This window comes from Lycorma delicatula, chromosome 5, assembly GCF_047948215.1.
Source record: "Lycorma delicatula isolate Av1 chromosome 5, ASM4794821v1, whole genome shotgun sequence".
NCBI classification, from domain to species: Eukaryota; Metazoa; Arthropoda; class Insecta; order Hemiptera; family Fulgoridae; genus Lycorma; species Lycorma delicatula.
The window spans coordinates 12,332,501-12,353,397 of NC_134459.1; the positions used below are offsets into that span (position 1 = coordinate 12,332,501).

At 28.1% G+C, this 20,897-nt stretch overlaps 2 protein-coding genes across 3 annotated transcripts in view; one reads left to right on the forward strand and one right to left on the reverse strand.

Annotated features, from left to right (window-relative positions):
• LOC142324726 (prion-like-(Q/N-rich) domain-bearing protein 25) overlaps positions 1-20,042 on the forward strand; it is a 28,357-nt gene extending 8,315 nt beyond the window's left edge. For both annotated transcript variants that reach the window (XM_075365646.1, XM_075365645.1), the window contains 5 exons: positions 1,501-1,638; positions 3,433-3,552; positions 6,754-6,897; positions 16,465-16,602; positions 19,857-20,042. In XM_075365646.1, the coding sequence (XP_075221761.1) occupies positions 1,501-1,638; positions 3,433-3,552; positions 6,754-6,897; positions 16,465-16,602; positions 19,857-19,957 (641 nt within the window). In that variant the 3' untranslated portion in view covers positions 19,958-20,042. The remainder of the gene's footprint in view (positions 1-1,500; positions 1,639-3,432; positions 3,553-6,753; positions 6,898-16,464; positions 16,603-19,856) is intronic.
• LOC142324727 (uncharacterized) overlaps positions 12,695-20,897 on the reverse strand; it is a 29,585-nt gene continuing 21,382 nt past the window's right edge. The window contains exon 5 of the mRNA XM_075365653.1: positions 12,695-12,833. Within this exon, the coding sequence (XP_075221768.1) occupies positions 12,820-12,833 (14 nt within the window). The 3' untranslated portion in view covers positions 12,695-12,819. The remainder of the gene's footprint in view (positions 12,834-20,897) is intronic.

Sequence of the window (20,897 nt, forward strand, 5' to 3'; positions counted from 1 at the left end):
ACATCTTATATCACAAGGTGAATTAAATGTCTTGGTTAGGGATTTAAATTTACCAAAAAATCAAGCTGAACTGAACTGTTAGGATTAAGACTGCAAAGTTAGAATTTACGTCACAAAAATTTCAGGCTTTTGAAGCTGAGAAAAAGAACCTTTTCAGTACTTTATTGATGAAAATAATTTGGTTTATTGCGCAAATATTGATGAGCTTATGTTGCACTTAGAATAAGATGATAAACCTGCAGACTGGCCCCTTTTGTTAGATTCATCCAAGTATAGTTTAAAAGTAGTTCTACTACACAATTGTAACAAATATCCTTCGATACCAATCGTTTGTGGTAATAATTTGAAAGAGACATACAATGTGATGAAAAACGTTCTTGAAAAAATAAATTATAAAAAACATAGCTGGAATATATGTGGTGATTTGAAAGTTATAGCTATTTTGTTAGGCTATGCTAAGTACATGCGTTTTCTTTGCAAATGGAACAGCCGAGCTAGGGATAAACATTATGTTACTAAAGAGTGGAAAAAATGAGACAACTTAACTCCAAATAGAAAAAAATATTATTCATGAACCCAAAAAAAATATTTTTACCCCTTCTCCTGGGGATGTACATCAGGCAGAAATTTCCAAATGTTAAGTGAAGGAAAAATTAAAGTAGGAATATTTTTTGGTCCTCAAATAAGAAATTTGGTCAAAGATGATATATTTAACTTAATGTTAAATAATGTAGAAAGTGCAGCCTGAGCTTCATTTAAAGTCGTTTGTAAAAATTTTCTCGACAAACAAAAATCCGAGAATTACCACGATATTGTTAATCAACTTTTTACTTCATATAAAGCTATGGGATGTAATACGTCTTTGAAAATACATTTCCTCCACTCACATCTAGATTTTTTCCCAGACAACCCTGGAGACGTAAGTGATGAACACAGTGAACGTTTCCACCAAGACATTTTGGTTATAGAAAGGCGCTATAAAGAGAAATGGAATATTAACACGCTAGCCGATTACTGTTGGACATTAATTTGGGATGTGCCTGAGGCTATTTGTAAAAGAAAAGCATCAGCGAAATCATTCTAATACAGGTATAGCTGTGCAAAATTATAAATTTTTTCAGATTAACTATATTTTTCCTTAATTTTTTTTGAAACTTAATTTAATTAAAACTAAGGGTGATGGAAAAATTGTGTTTACAGATCTGTAATGTAAGCAATAAAACAATTCAAGAAACGGTATCACACTTAGAGAAACATTAAAAAAATTTTTTTTTGTCAACAATGTAATCATTCATGAAGTTATGAAATAATTCAGGTTTTTAAAAGTTTTGGAATAGAAAATAGATGTTAACTCTTCAATAATTATTTTAGTGTACATTGATACAGATAATAATGAATGTTTAATCTAATGATGTTTAATAAGATAATTGATATGTAAATAATCATTGTTATTATTTATGGTGTCATGTATTAATAAAATTATGGTTCCTTTTTTTTCAGTACTTGGAGGATATTGTCATGCTTCAGGAGAATGTAAAATAAAATCTGATGTAGGTGTATATTGTAATATTGGAAAGTGTGTCTGCCCGTTTAATTATCATCCTAATGAAGATGGAACAGACTGTTTACCTTCATCTAGTCAGTAGCCTGTTTATACTTTAGTAGCAAGTTAATTTGTAATATTTATAATGTATGTTATAATTAAAGATATAGATAATAATAATGGTCTAGCAAATTGCATCCTAATAGAATAAATTTATTTATAAAGATTAATTTTATTTCTTACTGCTTTACCTTTCCTTCATATTTGGTACACTTTAGTAGTTATTTGCTTCATGAGAATATTTGTGGAAATTAAATTAAAAATCATAATTAAAATATTCAAAATATTTTAATAATGAGGTAGAATATTTTAATGAGGTGTGTTACCTTCTTAGATATTGATATAAAATGAACTTTTCTCTTGCTATTGTAATTATGGCAGATAATGGAACTTAATGTTAATTGTACTATTTGAATTAAATGTGATATTTCCCTAATCTACTCATAAATTATGTTCTAATTCTACTGATTAATTAATTATACCTTTGTTGCTATTTTTTATTATATCTTAGTTGTGAATGTTTACTTTAAATGTCTGCTGTATACAGTTAAATTTGTAAGTTACATGCTCTAATTTTCTACTATTCCATTTATTTGTAATATTGTTTTTGTTGCTGATGTGAAGGATATTTATGTTATATATATTTGTGCATGTCCAGTTTTGGGAAATAGTATGGTCTTGGAAACACTTTTTAAGAATCTTGATTTTAAGTGTGAATATGTTTTTATGATGATTTTTAATGAGTTCCTTTACAGTTGACTTATTTTTCAACAGATTTCAACTGAACATCCTCCGTTTTCTTCAGTTCTGAGCATTTTCCTTCATTTCCTTATACTTTTCTACCCCTAATGTCTGTGAAAATATCAATCATTCTTTTTCCTGTTCTTGCTATAATTTTTACTTTCCCGTCTAGATAGCAGTGCAGCAGAGCTATAGCTCTAGAAGGGAAAGAATTGTAATTGGTTCTATTTGGGCATGTGCGGTTTTCACTGGAACTTAATTTTTAGATACCTAAGGAACCCAAAAAACCAGATGGAAATTTTCTGAATGTTAATGTTCATATATATGTATGTTCAGTATTGGCCTCTAAATCACCTTATATCTCCAGAACTACTTGACTGATTTTGACCAAACTTGGTCAGATTACTTCTATATATGGAGCACTGATGCCATTAAATTTTCAACTTAAAAGGTCAAGCGGATGAGGTATGAGCAAAATCATACCCCCACCCCAAAAAATGCTGCTGTAGTCATCTGCTTTATTATGATGTCACAGATCGAGAGGTAGAATTACATAAATGAATAATATTTAAAGTGTTACTTTTCTGGCTAGGTTTTGAACTCAATTGCCTGGTTGACTTGGGTCCTGGTACATTAAGCCTCACGACTACACCAGTCTGCCGACTGACAACCAAAATTTATTCTATGTAATTTGTGAAATTACATTAGTTTAGTTAGTGCTGACCATCACCGACACACCCGCACAAATTAAATGCGTACGCTTTAGTTAGAATCATTGAATTAAATAAACGAAAAAATATTATATTTAAATGAAATGATAAATATTTTAAATTAAGTTGTGTGTGTGTAAACCATGCATCAGAAATAACCCACAGTTGCAGGACTTTTCCAGACCACAACTTAGCTGTGTGATGGGAAAGTCGTACAACTTGTGTTGTCAGTTTTTTTATAATGATTTTTTAAATTGTTATTCATTATAACAAAGTATATAAAAGAGTAGTATATTAATGTGTAAGGTATTTCATTTCTATTTTAAGCCATAATTAAATTAAATTGCATGTTATTTATTTATTTAATTCTATTTTCAGGTATTGGTGATCCATGTCACAATGATAGTGACTGTGTTGTGCTTAATTCCCGTTGCCTTAGCGTATGTCGGTGTAAAGTCAGCCACATTCTTAGTTACGATAGCACAAGGTGTCTTCCAAGTATGTTATGTCTATTTACATGTAGTTGTAAGTTTTTACATTTCTTAGTAAATTATATTATAAATATATAAGATACCAGTCCAAAGGTTGGTTTAATTGTCTATTTAATCAATAGTGTGAAGATTTAAGTTTTTTTAATTAGTATTTTTTTAAAACTTGTACAAATAATATTGTTTCTGTGAATAAAAATGTGATAATTTTATTTTAAATAAATTGGTAGGAAGATCTTTAAAGCATTCATTTAAATAGTCACTTTTTATAAAGTTAAAAAAAATTATTTTATTGAAAAATTTTATTCTGATGATGACCTTTTAAATAATTAGAACAGTAAAGAAAATCCTGAATTTCTGCACATTTGTTGAATGTATTCAAGCAATGTCCTCAAATAATTTTCATTAATATATTATAAATTTTTTGGTAATTATTTGTTAAATTCATATCTAATTTACTATTATTTCATTGTATTTTTATTTTCCAGAATTAATATGACTTAACCACTTTCTTTTTTAATTAATTATCCATTCTGTAATACTTCTTTGTTCAAGATTTTATTATAGTTTTCCTTGATCTATACACGCAAATGTTGGGATATGTCTTTTACTTTCCGTCAGTCAAATAGTGACTACTTTCAGTCAAAATATGATTGAAAAATAAAAATGGTATATGGGTATTTTTGACCCAGCCATCTCCCAAAAAAAAGTGGGGGTAATGTTTGTACATAAATATGTTTGTGGGTTGGTTTATTTGAAGCTGAATAACTTTGTATAAACTGATTTCTCAAAATTTTGCTACCATAACTACATTTTGCTACATTAAGCTCAGCACATGCATACATGTTTGGCTTACCATTTAAAAAAAAATTGCTTCCAAATTCCTTCTTTCCAAAAAATTGAAAACAGCTATCTTTATATTTATTGTATATTTTTTTAACCAAAATTATTTTTATATCTTCCTAAGCATAGTAGTAGTGCAAGTAGCCTAAAAAAAATATTTTGGAAGCATTATTGGGAGTGGGGGAGCTGATTAAAGTAAAAAAAAATTAATTTTTTTTCATGATTATTATTTTGCCACTGTATAAGAATGCCCGGAATGCCACCAATGCCAGGAAAATATAACAACTATTTTTTTATTTGCTGAGTAGCATACTTACCCATTCCTGATATGATGTGTAGGATTATGTTTATTATGTGTCAACCCATTAAAATATTTATTTATTTAATAGATCAGTTGCTGTGTGTGTGTGTGTGTGTGTGTTTTGTAGTGCCATAACAGGATCTTACTACATTGGTTTGATGATGGAAAAATATTGATCTGTTACTGTTAACTTGTCTCTTACTGGCAACTAGTATTTTCTGTGTTTTACGGTGTACTTTCATAAGAATGTTAGAACTTGATTTACAGCAACAAACCAACAAACATTATTTAATTTCTTATTAAACTGTGAAAGTGGAAGTGGAATCAAAAAGATGGTTGCAAACATTTATTGAGAGGTAACAGTATAATGAACAGAACATCAGTTTGTAGTAAAAATATTTTTCTGAAAGAAGAAAAGGTGTTATTTAGGATGCGGGTAATGGTGGTCATTATTGAGTAGAATTGATAAAAGCTTTATACAAATTCTTCATATTATGCAATGGAATCTTCAAATGGCTGTAAAGAGTAAGTCTGAGGAAGTGAATATCAGAAGACAGTTACTGATATATTTAACTGAAGATTTTGGTGTAAAAATATGGGTGCAAAAGTGTTATTAGATGTTATTAAGCCTGGATATTGAAGTTGGATTAAAGTACTTTTCACCAGCCACTTGTGAATCTTGCATCATAGCAATACAGCTACTCATGTAGCAGTGAGAGAGTTTATTGGTAGAAATATAGTTCTGTTGGAATACTATACAATGGATCTACTCCCTAAACTGTTTTATCTGTGCTGTAATGCTCAAGAGGGGACAATTCAATATAGTCAATTTTTCATCAATTTCAATAATTTATTTCTTGGAAAATATTCATATTAATTATATTTCAAATCTATTATATTGTCTGGTGAAATGTTATTTTTATGATTGCATCAATTTTAGAAATAAAAAATATAATAACATAAATTATTATATTATTTTAATAATATTATATTATATAAAAATAATTTGTAAAAAATCTAAAGGTTTGAATTTTGGTATCCCATAATATTTTATCATATTTTAAAAACTGTTTACTTTAAGATGAAAGTTATAAAAACTTTACCTGTGATTGAATTAGCTTTTACTGTATGTTACACTTTTTCAGAAAGTAAGCTTTTATAACTTTCATATTAAAATGAAGTGTAATAGTCACTTTTTAAAAACTTTTCAAGTAAAAATGTAAATTGCAAGATGCACAGTAAGCATAATTACATGCTTTTCATAAAGCAATGCATCAGTTAACCTAATTCATTTGAAATTATCAGTTATTTACTCCAAATTTTTTAACACACTAGTTGGACTTTTATAAACAAATTCTAATTTGTTTACTTTTTATCAATTCTTAGCGAGGAGGGGGAAATTACATAACAGGTATATATTTGCCTAACATCATCTTATTGTAATCATAATTTATTAATTAATTCTGAAAACCTGCTGTATGGTGGCAGGACTATCTGTTCAACTAGCTATTGAATAAAACAATTTTTTAGTAATCTGTTCTACTCACACCTTGACCTGACCACACTTGACAATATTAGTGATAAAATTTAATTTGTATTTTACCCAGAGTTATTACTTTTCTTTATTTCTTTTATTGCTTATTTCTGGTAATTGAAGGTTAATTCTGTTTCACCTATACTGCAAAGTTTATTTCTTCTGTTACAGTTTTGAAAATTGAGAGCATAGACATTTCATTTTTTTTCTTATGAAAATAACTTTTTGAATTATTATTTTTTTAGAAAAATGGATATTAATTTTATCAAACTTTATTAAAATATATATCCATTTGTGCTTGAGATATGAATTCCTATCAATAAATACAGAGGTGGTTGAAAGATATGTTTTCTAGTCTATATTTTATTATGTTACAAAGTACATTTACTATAACATAAATCCTTTTTCATTCAGTTTTTATAATTGGTATGTATTTGTAAATTATATGACAATAAAGAAAAAAATTGTCATTAAATATTTTACCCTTGTAGAAATATATTCTACAAATCATTTTTTTTTCTTTTAATTCCCAGTTGCAGATAGTTTTGAGAGCAGTTGTGAAGAAGATGGTCAATGCCAAGAATATTTGCAAAATTCAATTTGCAACCCGGTTATTCATCAGTGTAGGTGTACAGCTTCATCTGTTTATAGAGATGGAGCTTGCTGGAATGTTGCGGGTATGTTTAAACAATATTCAAATTTGATATGTTTTTAAAACTTACATTAGCTTTTAATTGTTAAAATCTTTGATCAGACTGCTCATATATTTGTATTTTTGTAATAATGACCGCTGTTGGTATGTTCATATGCTTATGATTTCAACTATTGGTTTATTCATCACATTTGTAGATTTACATTTTTTTACATTACATTTGTTTTTCTGTCATCAACAGATTTTCATTAATAATTTTAACTGTGGAGGAGACACCTGCTGATTTTTTTATGTGTTATTAATATACCACTCCTGAAAAATAAATACGTGTTTACTTCTATTATTTAATTTCTGAAGAACATTGTTAGATTTGCATCACATTTTTTGTTATTCTTTTGTTAAACCCACTTTGATAAATCTGTTGTGTCAATTTTTTGAAAATGAACAATTTTTTAAGATTCAAAAATGGTTTTTCAGTTCATAATTTTGTGTCCACGAGTATGAATTGTGTGCTTCGATATTTAGAAAATAAAATATCTTTACTTATTCTTGTGTTAATGTTTATGAAAAAAAAAAATATATGTGAAAAAAATAAGTCACATTCTTAAAAAACTAACAATATCCACCCCTACCAAATCAGACAACAGAATTATTTTCATTAACTCAACACTTGCTTTGCCTTACGTATTTTAATTCATTTAAAATACAATTAAAATATTTTATTTTGTAGAAACAATATTACTCTGGCAATGAATTTTTAAATAGTAATGAAATTTTTTTAAATGTGAATTTTCTGTTCTTAATCAATGTGTACAAAAATGTTTTGGTCAAAATAATCTATACTATTATATAAAGAGGAAGAGGGTTTTTGATTTCTTCGGGATAAACAAAAAAACTACTCGATCTTTACCCATGTTTCTTGACATAACTGATTTTTAGATATATTTCATCTCAAAAAAAAAAATTACTACATATGAAATTACTTCTATAAAATTACTACATTTATATGTAGTAATGGAGATTTGTCAGTTGAAGCCAAAACTTTAAAGATTGAATAATGAACTGTGAACTGTGAGTCTTTACTGCTGTATGAACTGGGTTGAACTGAATGATTTGAATCAATAGAATGAATAATATTACAAAAATAATAGAATTAAATTTACATTAAATAAAATAGTATTAAATAAATTTTTTAAAATTTCTGTTTAACAATAAGGGCTTTCCGTGGGAACTGTGTGTGAGGCTAGAGTGGTGAGGTATGCAAGCATCTTGTGGGAGGCTAGACCAATCATCACCATTAACTGGTAACAAATCGGGTGCCTGTAGAATGGTGTTGTGGAAGGTACAATGGGGTGCTCTTATAATATCTCTGCAAACAATTGTCCGATTTTCAAAATTCAAACGGGGCATTTGTTAGCAGGTAGAAGGCTAATTTTTGCGTGCATCAGGTACACTTTTGATCTAACAGATCACCGTTATTCAGAAATATATATATGAAATTTGTCTGTTTGTTTTCACATCACACAAAAACCAATCGACCGATTACTTTCAGATTTGCAGGATACATTCTTGGTTTTCCCAGGGAAGGTTTCAAGCCATCAACTGAGGCCCTAGCCTATAGCCCTCTTGAAGGTTAAGATATTAACAACATTCATTTTTTTCCCCCAAGGAGGGTGAAGTTGTGAATTAGATATTCATTAAGGAAAAAATAAATCAATCCTATTACTTCATTATTATATTTCTACCTCCATGGCAAAGAAATTAGTTATGAATTTTTTGTTGTCAAAGGTGTGTGTAGTTCAATTACCATAGTTATTAATATTATATATATTATAGTTTAATTTCTTTTTCAGGTTTCTATAAAGCCTGAATATTGTAATTATTCAGTATTATTCTCACAACCATGAGGATAATACAATGCAGGAGTTCAGTGGGTGGAGCCCTTTGGGTAGATGGGAATGGCGACCAAAGCAAGCTCTGTCGGTATCTGGGGTGCCGGTTCCCTTAGCGAATTGGGGAGCTAAGTGATCTCTGCAGCAATGGGGTAGGCCCCTTGGCCCTAGGAGCCCCTCTGTTGGCTCCAGGATTCACCTGGGCTGATCTGAGCCCTGAGGGCCCAGGTTCTGACTAGATGGGTCAGCTAGTTTTCAATAAATGCCTATTGAAGTGTGATTATTTTGTAATAATTTGTTATTACAAAATAATACGTTATTTAATGTATTTACCTTAATATTATTTCATGTGTTGCTATTTAAATAATTAATATGCACTTTAAACACATTTATTTTTTATGTAATAATTCATTTCTGTATTTATAATTTATCTTGAATTGGCATGATCTATTATCATATGTGTTTTTGTAGTGATGAGAATAAAAAAACTATTTTTTTAAAGTATACCATCTGTGCTGGTATTGTGTTAGTTGTTTACTTGCGCATTAGTACTCCATGCGTTGTGCTTCCTTTTTTTTTGTTATGGCATAGCTTTGTTTTTATATGATGAAATATGGGAATTCATTTCAAATAATAAATCTGAATTTTATAAAATTAACAATGAAAGAAGAAAAAAGTTTGTTTTGTTTGGTTTTGAGTGAAGAAAATTTTTATGTTGATAATAAACATTTAATCGTAAATTTTTCAAGGAAAATTTATGATAATTTTTTCCAGAGGATTTTCTGTGGATAATTCACAATCTTAAATCAATTTATTTCAAATTCAATAAGTAGTGCATATTTTTAAAACTCACTACAGTAGGTACAATTTTCATTTTATAAATTTCTAATAAAATGATTTATTATTTAATCATTAATCTCATGGCTAGTATTATTATACCTGTGAGCTGACATTCAGGAAGACTGAAGAGTAATTTTTGGGCAGTAAGTTTTATTAATTCTTCAGTAATGATTTTTTTTTAACCAAATATATTAGTTGCAACAGTATAGAAAATAATCATTATAAAATTCCAAAGAGGTAATAGTATGTTAGATATGGCTTATGAGAAAATAATGGTTCTAAAATAGTTATTTCTTATATTTGTAAAAAAAAAACAAAAAAAATTAAATAAACAATCTGAGTGGAATTTATAAAATTAAATGTAATGGTTGTGATGGTGTTTATGAGTATATAGAAAAAACAAATAGAGCCTTTAAAACAAGATTTTTTTGAACATTATAAAAATTACAAAAATATTAAATTAGGTTTATCTAATAAACATCCTATTTCTGATAATAACACAAATTTACAAATATTAGAAAATAATAATAACAAAATTAGATAGATATATTAGAAAAATATTACATATATTAATACAAACAAAATTTCAATTCGATAAACATCAGGCAGTGTTTGAGGGAGATAGTCTTATAAAAACAGCACAACAAATAGCAGCACTCGTGTAAATTAATAAGCAATTTTCATTATTTTAGTATTTTTTTTTTTTTATTTCTGTTACACAATAACAGACAATCATGACTGAGGATGTGAGATCTTATGAAAGTAATTTCATGAAAAATTTAGTTAAAATATGCCTATCACAATATTCTGTACTAGGTGGTTTATTTAATAGAATTTAAATATAATTTAACAGTACAGAAGAATAATATGAATCTTAAAAAGATTAATTTCAGGAAAATAATATATATATATCTTCAAATCATGCATTCAAAATTGTAGTATTATAGTATCTAGTATGAGTATATTATTGTCATGTGTTCACAATTTGACAAGGATGTTGGGAGAAAGTACATAAAAATTCTGACAAATATTATTTATTTATTCTTAAATAACTTACAACATACAAAATGAATCAATTATAAATTATAGAATACAATTCCAATTTTATGATAAAACTTACAGCAGCTAATACAAATTAAGATTAAATTAACAAGAGATTATAACACCAAGATAACAATAGAAAAATCAACAATTTATTTTTGCAAGAATTATTTATTTTTAATGTTAATAAAAGGAAATAGCTTACACTGTCACTTTGGGACCTGTTCACAAAGAGCTTACTGAACAGCTTCTCGTACTTAACCATTGTTCAATCAATTTGTTACGCACACTCACTGCAAACGCTCATGTACACTGTTCTAGACAATGAACTATCATTTATCAGACATTGAACTGAGATTCATATTTATTGTACACTACTGAACTGAAGTTTTCTGCTCCTCGGCAGTATTTATACCTCTGAAACAAGGGCTTGACCTGTAGTAACAGCAGCCGACTTATCCTTTAGTTTATTCAAGCATAATTGAGTTGATTTCTATTGTCTGACACTTCTACAATTTTCTATGAATTCTTTCAAGAAAGAATTTTTTTTTGTTTCTTCTAGATCTTTCTATTCAATCTGTTTTTTGATGTCCATTCTTCATCTTCTTCCTCTTCGAATGATTTCGCTGATGCTTTTCTTTTATAGTCTCAAGCACATCCCAAATTAATGTTCAACAGTAATCAGCTAGCATGGTAGTATTCCATTTCCCTTTATAGCGGCTTTCCATCACCAAAATGTCTAGGTGGAAACGTTCAACATGTTTGTAACCAACGTCTACGAGATTGTCCGGGAAATAATTCAGATGTGAGTAGAGGAAATGTATTTTCAAAGACATATTACATCCTATAGCCCTGTATGAAGTAAGAAGTTGATTAACAATATTGTGGTGATTGTCAGATTTTTGTTTGCCGAGAAAATTTTTGCAAACTTCTTTATGATAAATATATATCTATATATATATATATTATATCTATATTATATATTCTTCTCTGATATATTCTTTATGATATATTTAAGCTGCACTTTCTATTATTTAACATCGAGTTAAATACATCATCTCGACCAACTCTCTTATTTGAGGACCAACAAATATTCCTTCTTTAATTTTTCCTTCACTTACATTTGGAAATTTCTGCCTGATGTACATCCAGGACTATCCTTCTTCATTGCTTTTAGAAAATTTTTAATTATTCCTAATTAAAAATACTTTTTTGGGTTCAACCAAGGGCTCATGAATAATATTTTTCCTATTTGGAGCTAAGCTGTCTCATTTTTTCCACTCTTTAGTAACATAATGTTATCCCTAGCTCGGCTGTCCCTTTTCGCAAAGAAAACACATGTACTTAATATAACCTAACTGCATGCCTAACAAAATAGCTACAACTTTCATATCACCACATATATTCCAACTATGTTTTTTATAATTTATTTTTTCAAGAATGTTTTTCATCACATTGTATGTCTCTTTCAAATTAATATCACAAGCGATTGGTATCGAAAAATATTTGTTACCATTGTATAGTAGAACTACTTTTAAACTATACTTGGATGAATCAAAAGGCACCAGTCCTCAGGTTTATGATCTTATTCTAAGTGCAACATAAGCTCATCAATATTTGTGCAATAAACCAAATTATTTTCATCAATAAAGTACTGAGAAGGTTCTTTTTGCTGACTTTGAAAGCCTGAAATTTTTGTATTTTTTTGAAGTAAATTCCAACTTTGCAGTCTTAATCCTAACAGTTCAGCTTGATTTTTTGGTAAATTTAAATTCCTAACCAAGACGTTTAATTCACCTTGTAATATAAGATGTGGCTTATTGGAAGATAATTCAAAATCAAAATCACTGTTGTCTTCTTCAGTACTGCCTGATTCTTCATCGCTGTTTTTGAAACATACATTCACAGGTGGGTCAGGAACTGGAATAATTTCACTGTGAGGTACAGGCCTAATTGCAGATTGCAATGAAAGATATTTTACAGTATGTTTAGATTTTTTAGAAATTCCAGACACACTTGTTAAATTAAAGTAACAATCAGTTACATGATCCTTTGGTTCACACCAAACCAGAGGTACACGAAATGGCAAATACTTCAGTGTACCTTTCAGCCATCCTCTTAAATATACAGAAAAATTAGTGCATACTGTATGAGGAGCCCACATCTTATCCTGATCACCAATTTTGCACTGCAAGTACAAATGATATGCATTTTTAATTTTAATTTATGGTTTTTTTCTAATTGATTTTATGCTAAACTCACCATATACATAACAAAAGTCATCCACATCATTTACACAATTTCAAGGCATTATGACACTGCACTGTTAACAAACTTAAGACAGCAATAAAACTGACTAAAATTAATTCATTCCTAAATCCAGTGCTTAACACAACACATCTGTGTTTTCAGCTACATGTTTTGACCTGCCCAAATATGATTAATCGTGTCCATGAAGGCTTACTCTTTAGTATTAGATACGATGTCATAATATGTGACTATAATATCATTTAATTCATTGTATAGTATTTTTTATTTATAGCTTACAAATTATGTTAACAAAGTTAAACAATAAAAAATGAGCTAACAAAATACAATATAGGAGCTTAAATTGCTAACTATACGTTGAAAAATGAAAAACTCCTTTAATTAAAATTTTAAAATTTTTCATAAATGAGGGGTGATAGAAAGATTCTGAGTTCACATTCGTTTTCAACATCAAAAAGCAGATTAAAATCATGTATTGCATGTTAGGAAACAAAAATTATGTTTATCAGTGTAATTAGTAAAATATCATTTTCACTTTTGATAAAATTTGATTCTATATTTTAATACACAGAATTAATTAAATTGTTTTTCTTACAAGCTTAATTCATTAACCATAAATGAATTCAGCATCCTTAAATGTCATGTAAATTGTGTGGTTTTAGCTTGCATTTTTGACTTCTAAAATTTATTAAAAAGAAATCACTATATCAATACCATTCAGTCAGTGATATAAAATTATTTTATAAACACTTCTTTTCTACACTATTATATTGAACTAAATATTATATGCTGAATAATATTAAAACTAAAATGCTTTATCTTAATTTTAGTAGCAGATCAAATTTGCGCAAGATGTAGAAAGAAATCTTATACAAATATGCACAGTTAATACTTTTGTAATTATACTTTTTTAATTATGTAACAAACAAGGATTATATTAAAAGAATTGACCATATTTAGAACAGTTGTAGAAGCATATTTCAGCCAGCAACTGGTATAGAATCATTTAGTTTTCAAACTTATATTTAACTCTGTTAAATAATGTTTGTTTTTCTTTAAAGAAAAACAAACCAACATACTTGGCATTTATAGATCTAGAAAAGGCATTCGATAACGTAGACTGGAATAAAATGTTCAGCATTTTAAAAAAAATAGGGTTCAAATACAGAGGTAGAAGAACAATTGCTAACATGTACAGGAACCAAACAGCAACAGTAATAATTGAAGAACATAAGAAAGAAGCCGTAATAAGAAAGGGAGTCTGACAAGGATGTTCCCTATCTCCGTTACTTTTTAATCTTTACATGGAACTAGCAGTTAATGATGTTAAAGAACAATTTAGATTCGGAGTAACAGTACAAGGTGAAAAGATAAAGATGCTACGATTTGCTGATGATATAATAATTCTAGCCGAGAGTAAAAAGGATTTAGAAGAAACAATGAACGGCATAGATGAAGTCCTACGCAAGAACTATCGCATGAAAATAAACAAGAACAAAACAAAAGTAATGAAATGTAGTAGAAATAACAAAGATGGACCGCTGAATGTGAAAATAGGAGGAGAAAAGATTATGGAGGTAGAAGAATTTTGTTATTTGGGAAGTAGAATTACTAAAGATGGACGAAGCAGGAGCGATATAAAATGCCGAATAGCACAAGCGAAACAAGCCTGCAGTAAGAAATATAATTTGTTTACATCAAAAATTAATTTAAATGTCAGGAAAAGATTTTTGAAAGTATATGTTTGGAGTGTCGCTTTATATGGAAGTGAAACTTGGACGATCGGAGTATCTGAGAAGAAAAGATTAGAAGCTTTTGAAATGCGGTGCTATAGGAGAATGTTAAAAATCAGGTGGGTGGATAAAGTGACAAATGAAGAGGTATTGCGGCAAATAGATGAAGAAAGGAGCATTTGGAAAAATATAGTTAACAGAAGAGACAGACTTATAGGCCACATACTAAGGCATCCTGGAATAGTCGCTTTAATATTGGAAGGACAGGTAGAAGGAAAAAATTGTGTAGGCAGGCCACGTTTGGAATATGTAAAACAAATTGTTAGGAATGTAGGATGTAGAGGGTATACTGAAATGAAACGACTAGCACTAGATAGGGAATCTTGGAGAGTTGCATCAAAACAGTCAAATGACTGAAGACAAAAAAAAATTTAACTCTGTAAAAAAAAAAAATGAACAATGGGTTATAGAATTGCAATAATTATATAGAGAATTAATTATGATTAATAGTATATTTGCAATAAATAATGTTTATATATGAGTAAAACGATTCAAGAAATGTATTTCTGATAGAAGATTGGAAGGAAGAAATTCTAATTCATTAAGAAAGAATTTTGTGACAGTATATACATTTAAAACAATTTCATAGCAAAAATGAGATGAAGAAAGTGAAATTTAAAGTTACCAATTGATCCATGGTTTAGATGATTGGTTAAATAAAGGTAAAAATTAAAACTTTTAATATTAACTGCATTTAACTTATTAGAATATACTGAATTGATCAATCAAAAATCATATAACATGATTATATGAAGTAATCTTATCTCATATTATATGATGTTAAATTTTGTATCATATTAAAACCAGGTAATTTACAGTAAACAAGATATTAAGACACTGATGTAATGATATGAATAGATCTAAAAACATAAAATTTAGAGTTTGAGTTGGGCTAACCAGTAATATAAATTAAAAAATGTAATCATTGACAGACTGTTTACTATTGGGATCAATGCAAGCGTTGAAAATGCTTACAATTCTATAAAGGTTCATCACAGCCAATCAGACCAACATTCATTCACCACATTGTTTGTGTTTGAGTAATTATATATTATTTTGATTTGAAAAGTCAGTGATTTTAAAATAGAGACTTTTTTACAAACATTTAATTTATTTTTCAACATAATCCCCTTTTATATTCATACACTTATTGCAGCAATTTTCTAACTTTTTAATGTCTTCTAAGAAGTATGATTTGTCAAACTCTCCAAAATAATTATTCATTTCAGCAATAACTTGTTCATTCTATGAAAAAGTTTGGAAACAAAAAGACATCAAAAGGGGCTAAATCTGAATAGGTTGGATGAGGAAGTAATTAATATCACAATTTAGCTAATGTAGCAAGTGAAATCGCAGATGAGTGAGCTGGTGCATTGTCATGATAAAAGAGCACCTTTTTTTAGCTAAATGAGGACCCTTTTTCTCCATCCTAATTTTGAAGCTTTTGTTCTTTTTCTTTTATTGTTTTTCAAATAGTAGTATTTTTCTTGATACAAAAACTTTCAAACGCTGTCAAATATTTACTAATTATTATCAGAATGAATTTTGTATATAAGCCTACATAAGATCTTATATATTACAATTCATGTAGTCAGGAGTTAGTGTGATCTGTAAAGATACTTGGTTGGTTAAATCTTGTTCTAATTTTGAACCATTCAAAAACATTATCAGCAACTTTTTAAAACTACCATGTTTAATCAACACTCAATTTCATCAGTAAACAATTAATCCATAGATTTATGTATTGGTTTTTTCCAGAACTGGGAGAACATTGTAAAGATCCTAGAGAATGTGTCATACAGTCAAAACATTTTACTGCTGTTAGGTGTTTAAATGAAACGTGCAGTTGTATTCCAGGGTTTAAACCTGACTTTCAGAAAAATAATTGTATAAAGAGTAAGTTGATAATTCAGTAATTAATTTTTTTTTAGTGATAAATTTTGCCTTTCTTCTTCATTTATTTATTAATTTATTTTTCACAAAAATGTTTAAGAATACACATAATAAGTGTCTAAAAATAACAACTATAATTTTTTTTATGTCTGAATGCAATGCCACATACCATTTTTCATTGAAAAATTATGCTAAATTTTACCATATGCCAAAATAACATCTTTATCATAGGTCAGTGTTTAAAAATGAATGATAAAAATAGTGTATTTTATAACAAATATTAGATTCTATCGGTTAATTGTCGCATAAAGTGTTATTAACGAAAGTACAAGTCAAAAATTAATTTGTTCAAAACCATAATTGACAGAAGTTATATTTTAGAAAAATAGTCAAAGTAGTACATTTTAATAATTATAAAAAGTGTTTTCAAGTAGGTATGGGTAACTTTCATCACTAATCAATTGTTTAACAGCTGATTTTGAAGCTGAAGGTTCTGAGGTTCAAATCTTAGTAAAAGTGTATTGCTTTTACACAAATTTGAATACTAGACAGTGGTTACCAATGTACTTTGGTGGTTGGGGTTTAATTAACCATACGTCTTAAGAATGGTCAGCCTGAATCTATACAGTACTACACCTTAATTACATATCATCTTCATCTTATTGGATTGTGGTGGGGGGTTGCTTATTGTTCATTAGTTAAACAGATTGCAACGTTCACATTAGGAGAAAAGTGTATATGTCAATTTTTTCATATTTTGGAAGTAAACATTTTTCATTACATATTAAATTGTTTATTTTATATTAAAAATAATTTCACAATTGACTAACACTGACAATAGACTTTCTGAACTTTAATAATTCTACTTGAAAAAATAATAGGGATTCAATTTAAATGAGTGGTTATAAAAATTTTATCATTTTTGAGTATATAAGCTGGACTAGCATTTTCTCCTCACTGTTAAAAAGTTATAACATGTTCTAAGATTTTATCAGCAAGCATTAAATATCTTGCTAAAAATTATGATGAAAAATTAATATTTTTTTTATAAATATGGGTACTCCGAAGATAAATCTGTGGAAAATAATACCCAACTACTTAATTTTGTCATAAAATATGTTGAGAAAAAGTATTTTATTAATTTAAAATATTAACCAAAATTTATAAACAATCCCTAAATGTTTTCTGAAATGTATTGCACATCTAGAAAATGCAAATTAAAACTTCATCAAATTTTATTACTTAAGAATTGTTCTTTTATTTCAAAAAAGAAAGAAATTATACTGTTCTAGCTAGATTTCCATATTATTACATCAGCTACAATAATATTTCTTAAATACCCATTAATCAAATTTCTGGCTTTGCTTGACATCATCACGGCAAATAAAAACTTAATTGAAAATCTCAGTATTAGATTAGATCCTCTTACAACAGCTCATCAGTTCATTCATTATAATAAAATGTTTGCGAAATCTTAAAAAATCTTATCTGGATAATTTGTGACGTGTAAGATCTCATTGTTAAAAGGAAGTCCTTGTTCAGTAAATTATATTTTATGATCTCACATCGGCTTTTCAAAAGTTCTACATACTGTGTAAAACCGAGATATAATTTTACATTATACTAAAATATAATTGTATATTATAATGGTATTAAAAACTAATTAAGTAAATATATATAAAAGTAAATATATGGAAAAAGTATATATATATATATATATATATATATATATATATATATACTTTTTCCATAAATATTTTCGAGTTCCTTCATTTTGACTTATGAAGGAATTGTCAAACAGTTATAGGATTTCCTATCAAATAAAATAATAAACAATTCATACAAATATTTATAGCATTTTTGGAAAAGAATCGCAATAATAAAAATGTAAACATTTTCTCTCAATAGACCTAGGAAGGTAAAAGTTTTCAGTTATAATATAAGAAATTATCAAGATTATTCTGTTAATACCAATATTACCCCCCAATAACGTCTTTGTTACTGTAATGACATAGCATCTGCAAAGAAAAAGTGTAAGGTATCATCATGGTATTTAAGTCTGTTATTACTTTTTGGTAAAAGTTTAGACAAATATGAATGAATGGTAGAGTGACTCAGACACATCAATTAATGCTTTCAAAAAGTAAAAGAAAGGGTAAATTATCTGGAGGGCCGTTCACAAGCAAAAAAATATGTCAAGTATATTTGAGAGGATTATCAACCCAAAGACATTTTGGGTTATCAAGCCGTCACATTTTGAAGCTTTGTATTTCTCAGTCTATATTGCAAGGTATTTTAAAAAAGAAATTATGATTACATGCCTAATAAATACTCTAATTATAGACTTCAACTAAGACATAAAATTAAAAGGTAATCCAAAATGTGCAGTATTTAAAATTAGGTACTAGGGAAGAAAATATGATGAAAACTTTTTAAAATATTTTCACACACAAGGTGTCTTTTTATGTCAATGGTTGTGTTAATCAGCAAAGCTGTACAATCTAGGGGGTGAGAGAAAGCAAGTAAGGTAGTTGAACTTGTCAAAGATTTCTGAAGTGCTTTGGTATGGACTTTGGTTTCAAGAATGTTGTAGAGCTGTTTTTCAGTACAGAGAAAACCAAAATGGTTGTCATCTAGATATATTTCAGCTCTTTGCTTTTCTGCTGATTGAAAAAACTATCTGTTTCTTCAACATTGTAGTAAATATGCTCAGGTTGACATATGCATGTCAGTGTGATTGAGCACAATCACTTTTTAGCTTAGAGGTTGAGGTATGAATGGTTTTGCAATCAGTGGATCATCGGAGAAAGATCTCTTGGTGTTATATTTCTTCAGGGGCCATATAAAGAACACTATTCTTTATATTCTATGAAAGATTGTGATGATTTAGGATATTTGAATGAAAAGATCTGTGATTTCATCTATAATCACATTGTAAATAATGCACTGAACATGAGTTGAAACAAACAGAATATTTTGAAGTTTTTAAGAGATGTAAATGATGCCCATATAAAAACATATTTACTCAGATCATAAATACATTTTTTGAATATTTATTAAAAAATTCAACTTCCTAGTTCATCAAATAAAAAGTTGCTAAAGGATCAAATTTAATTCTTTTTGAAGCATGTATTTTCAAAAAAGGGATTATAACTTATATGCACATAAACATTTATTTATGAAATTAATATAAGATAATATAATTTTTATGAAATGACTGTATTTTTTATATATTTTTTTTAATTGTTATTTTTTAGGTAACAGTACGACACTGTTGATTGAAAGGTTTGGTCTGAAATCATTGTTATTCATCAATTTTATTATTTTTATTTTAAATAAATATTTGTTATTTATCTAGTTACATTTGTTAGGGATATTTCATTTAAATGCTCATGTTGTTCTTATTTATTAATAAAAATTCATTTACTAATTTGTTTAATAAATTAGTCATTGTTTTTAATTACACCAATTTTCATGTTTGCTTTTATTAGCCCTTCTTTTATATATTCATGGTTTTTACAATAAAATTTTATTTATTTTTTTAATTGATAAACTTCTGAATTATTTTCTGTTTGTATTATAATTATGTTGAACATAAATTAGTAACACAAGACATCTAATAATGATTCAGCCATGGTGAAGAACGAATATCCATGTCAAATGTATAGGAGAAAATGACAAATGGTTTTATAAAATTATAAAATTTCTTTGGTTTCCTGTTACCTTATTGCTAAACTAAATATACTACTACACTTAACATTCAATCCTACCAAAATTATCTGAAATTTGAGTTTTCAGTTGACGCCTTCACTACTCACTGGAGGTTGTGTGGCAAATACGATTTCTCTGAGGAATTAGTTCTGACTGTTACCTTTTTTATCTCATATGCTGTATGTGCATTACAACCATTACTTATTTATTTTACATCTGCAGTAAAAGTGCTATGTCCAGTTACAGCCAGCTATCTGCTCTCTTTTTGATGAGGTAAAGTTTTTGGCTTATGAAAAATGCCAAGCCTGATCAGAATTTAAATACAGACTCTTATGGATGAAAAACAGAAATGTGCTACCACTCTGCTATAATGGTTAGTATGAAGTTGAAGCAGGTAAGAAGGAATCTAAAGTAGGGAGCAAACACAGTTTTAATGACACTAGCTTACTTTACAGTCTATAACTCTTTTAATGAGAAATGATTAAAATAACTGACAATAAGCAAAAAAACGGTTGGTTGATTTGCTTGCTAAAAAAAAAAAAACACTATTAAAAAGTAGTATTTTTGCTGGTAATTCTAATCTATCA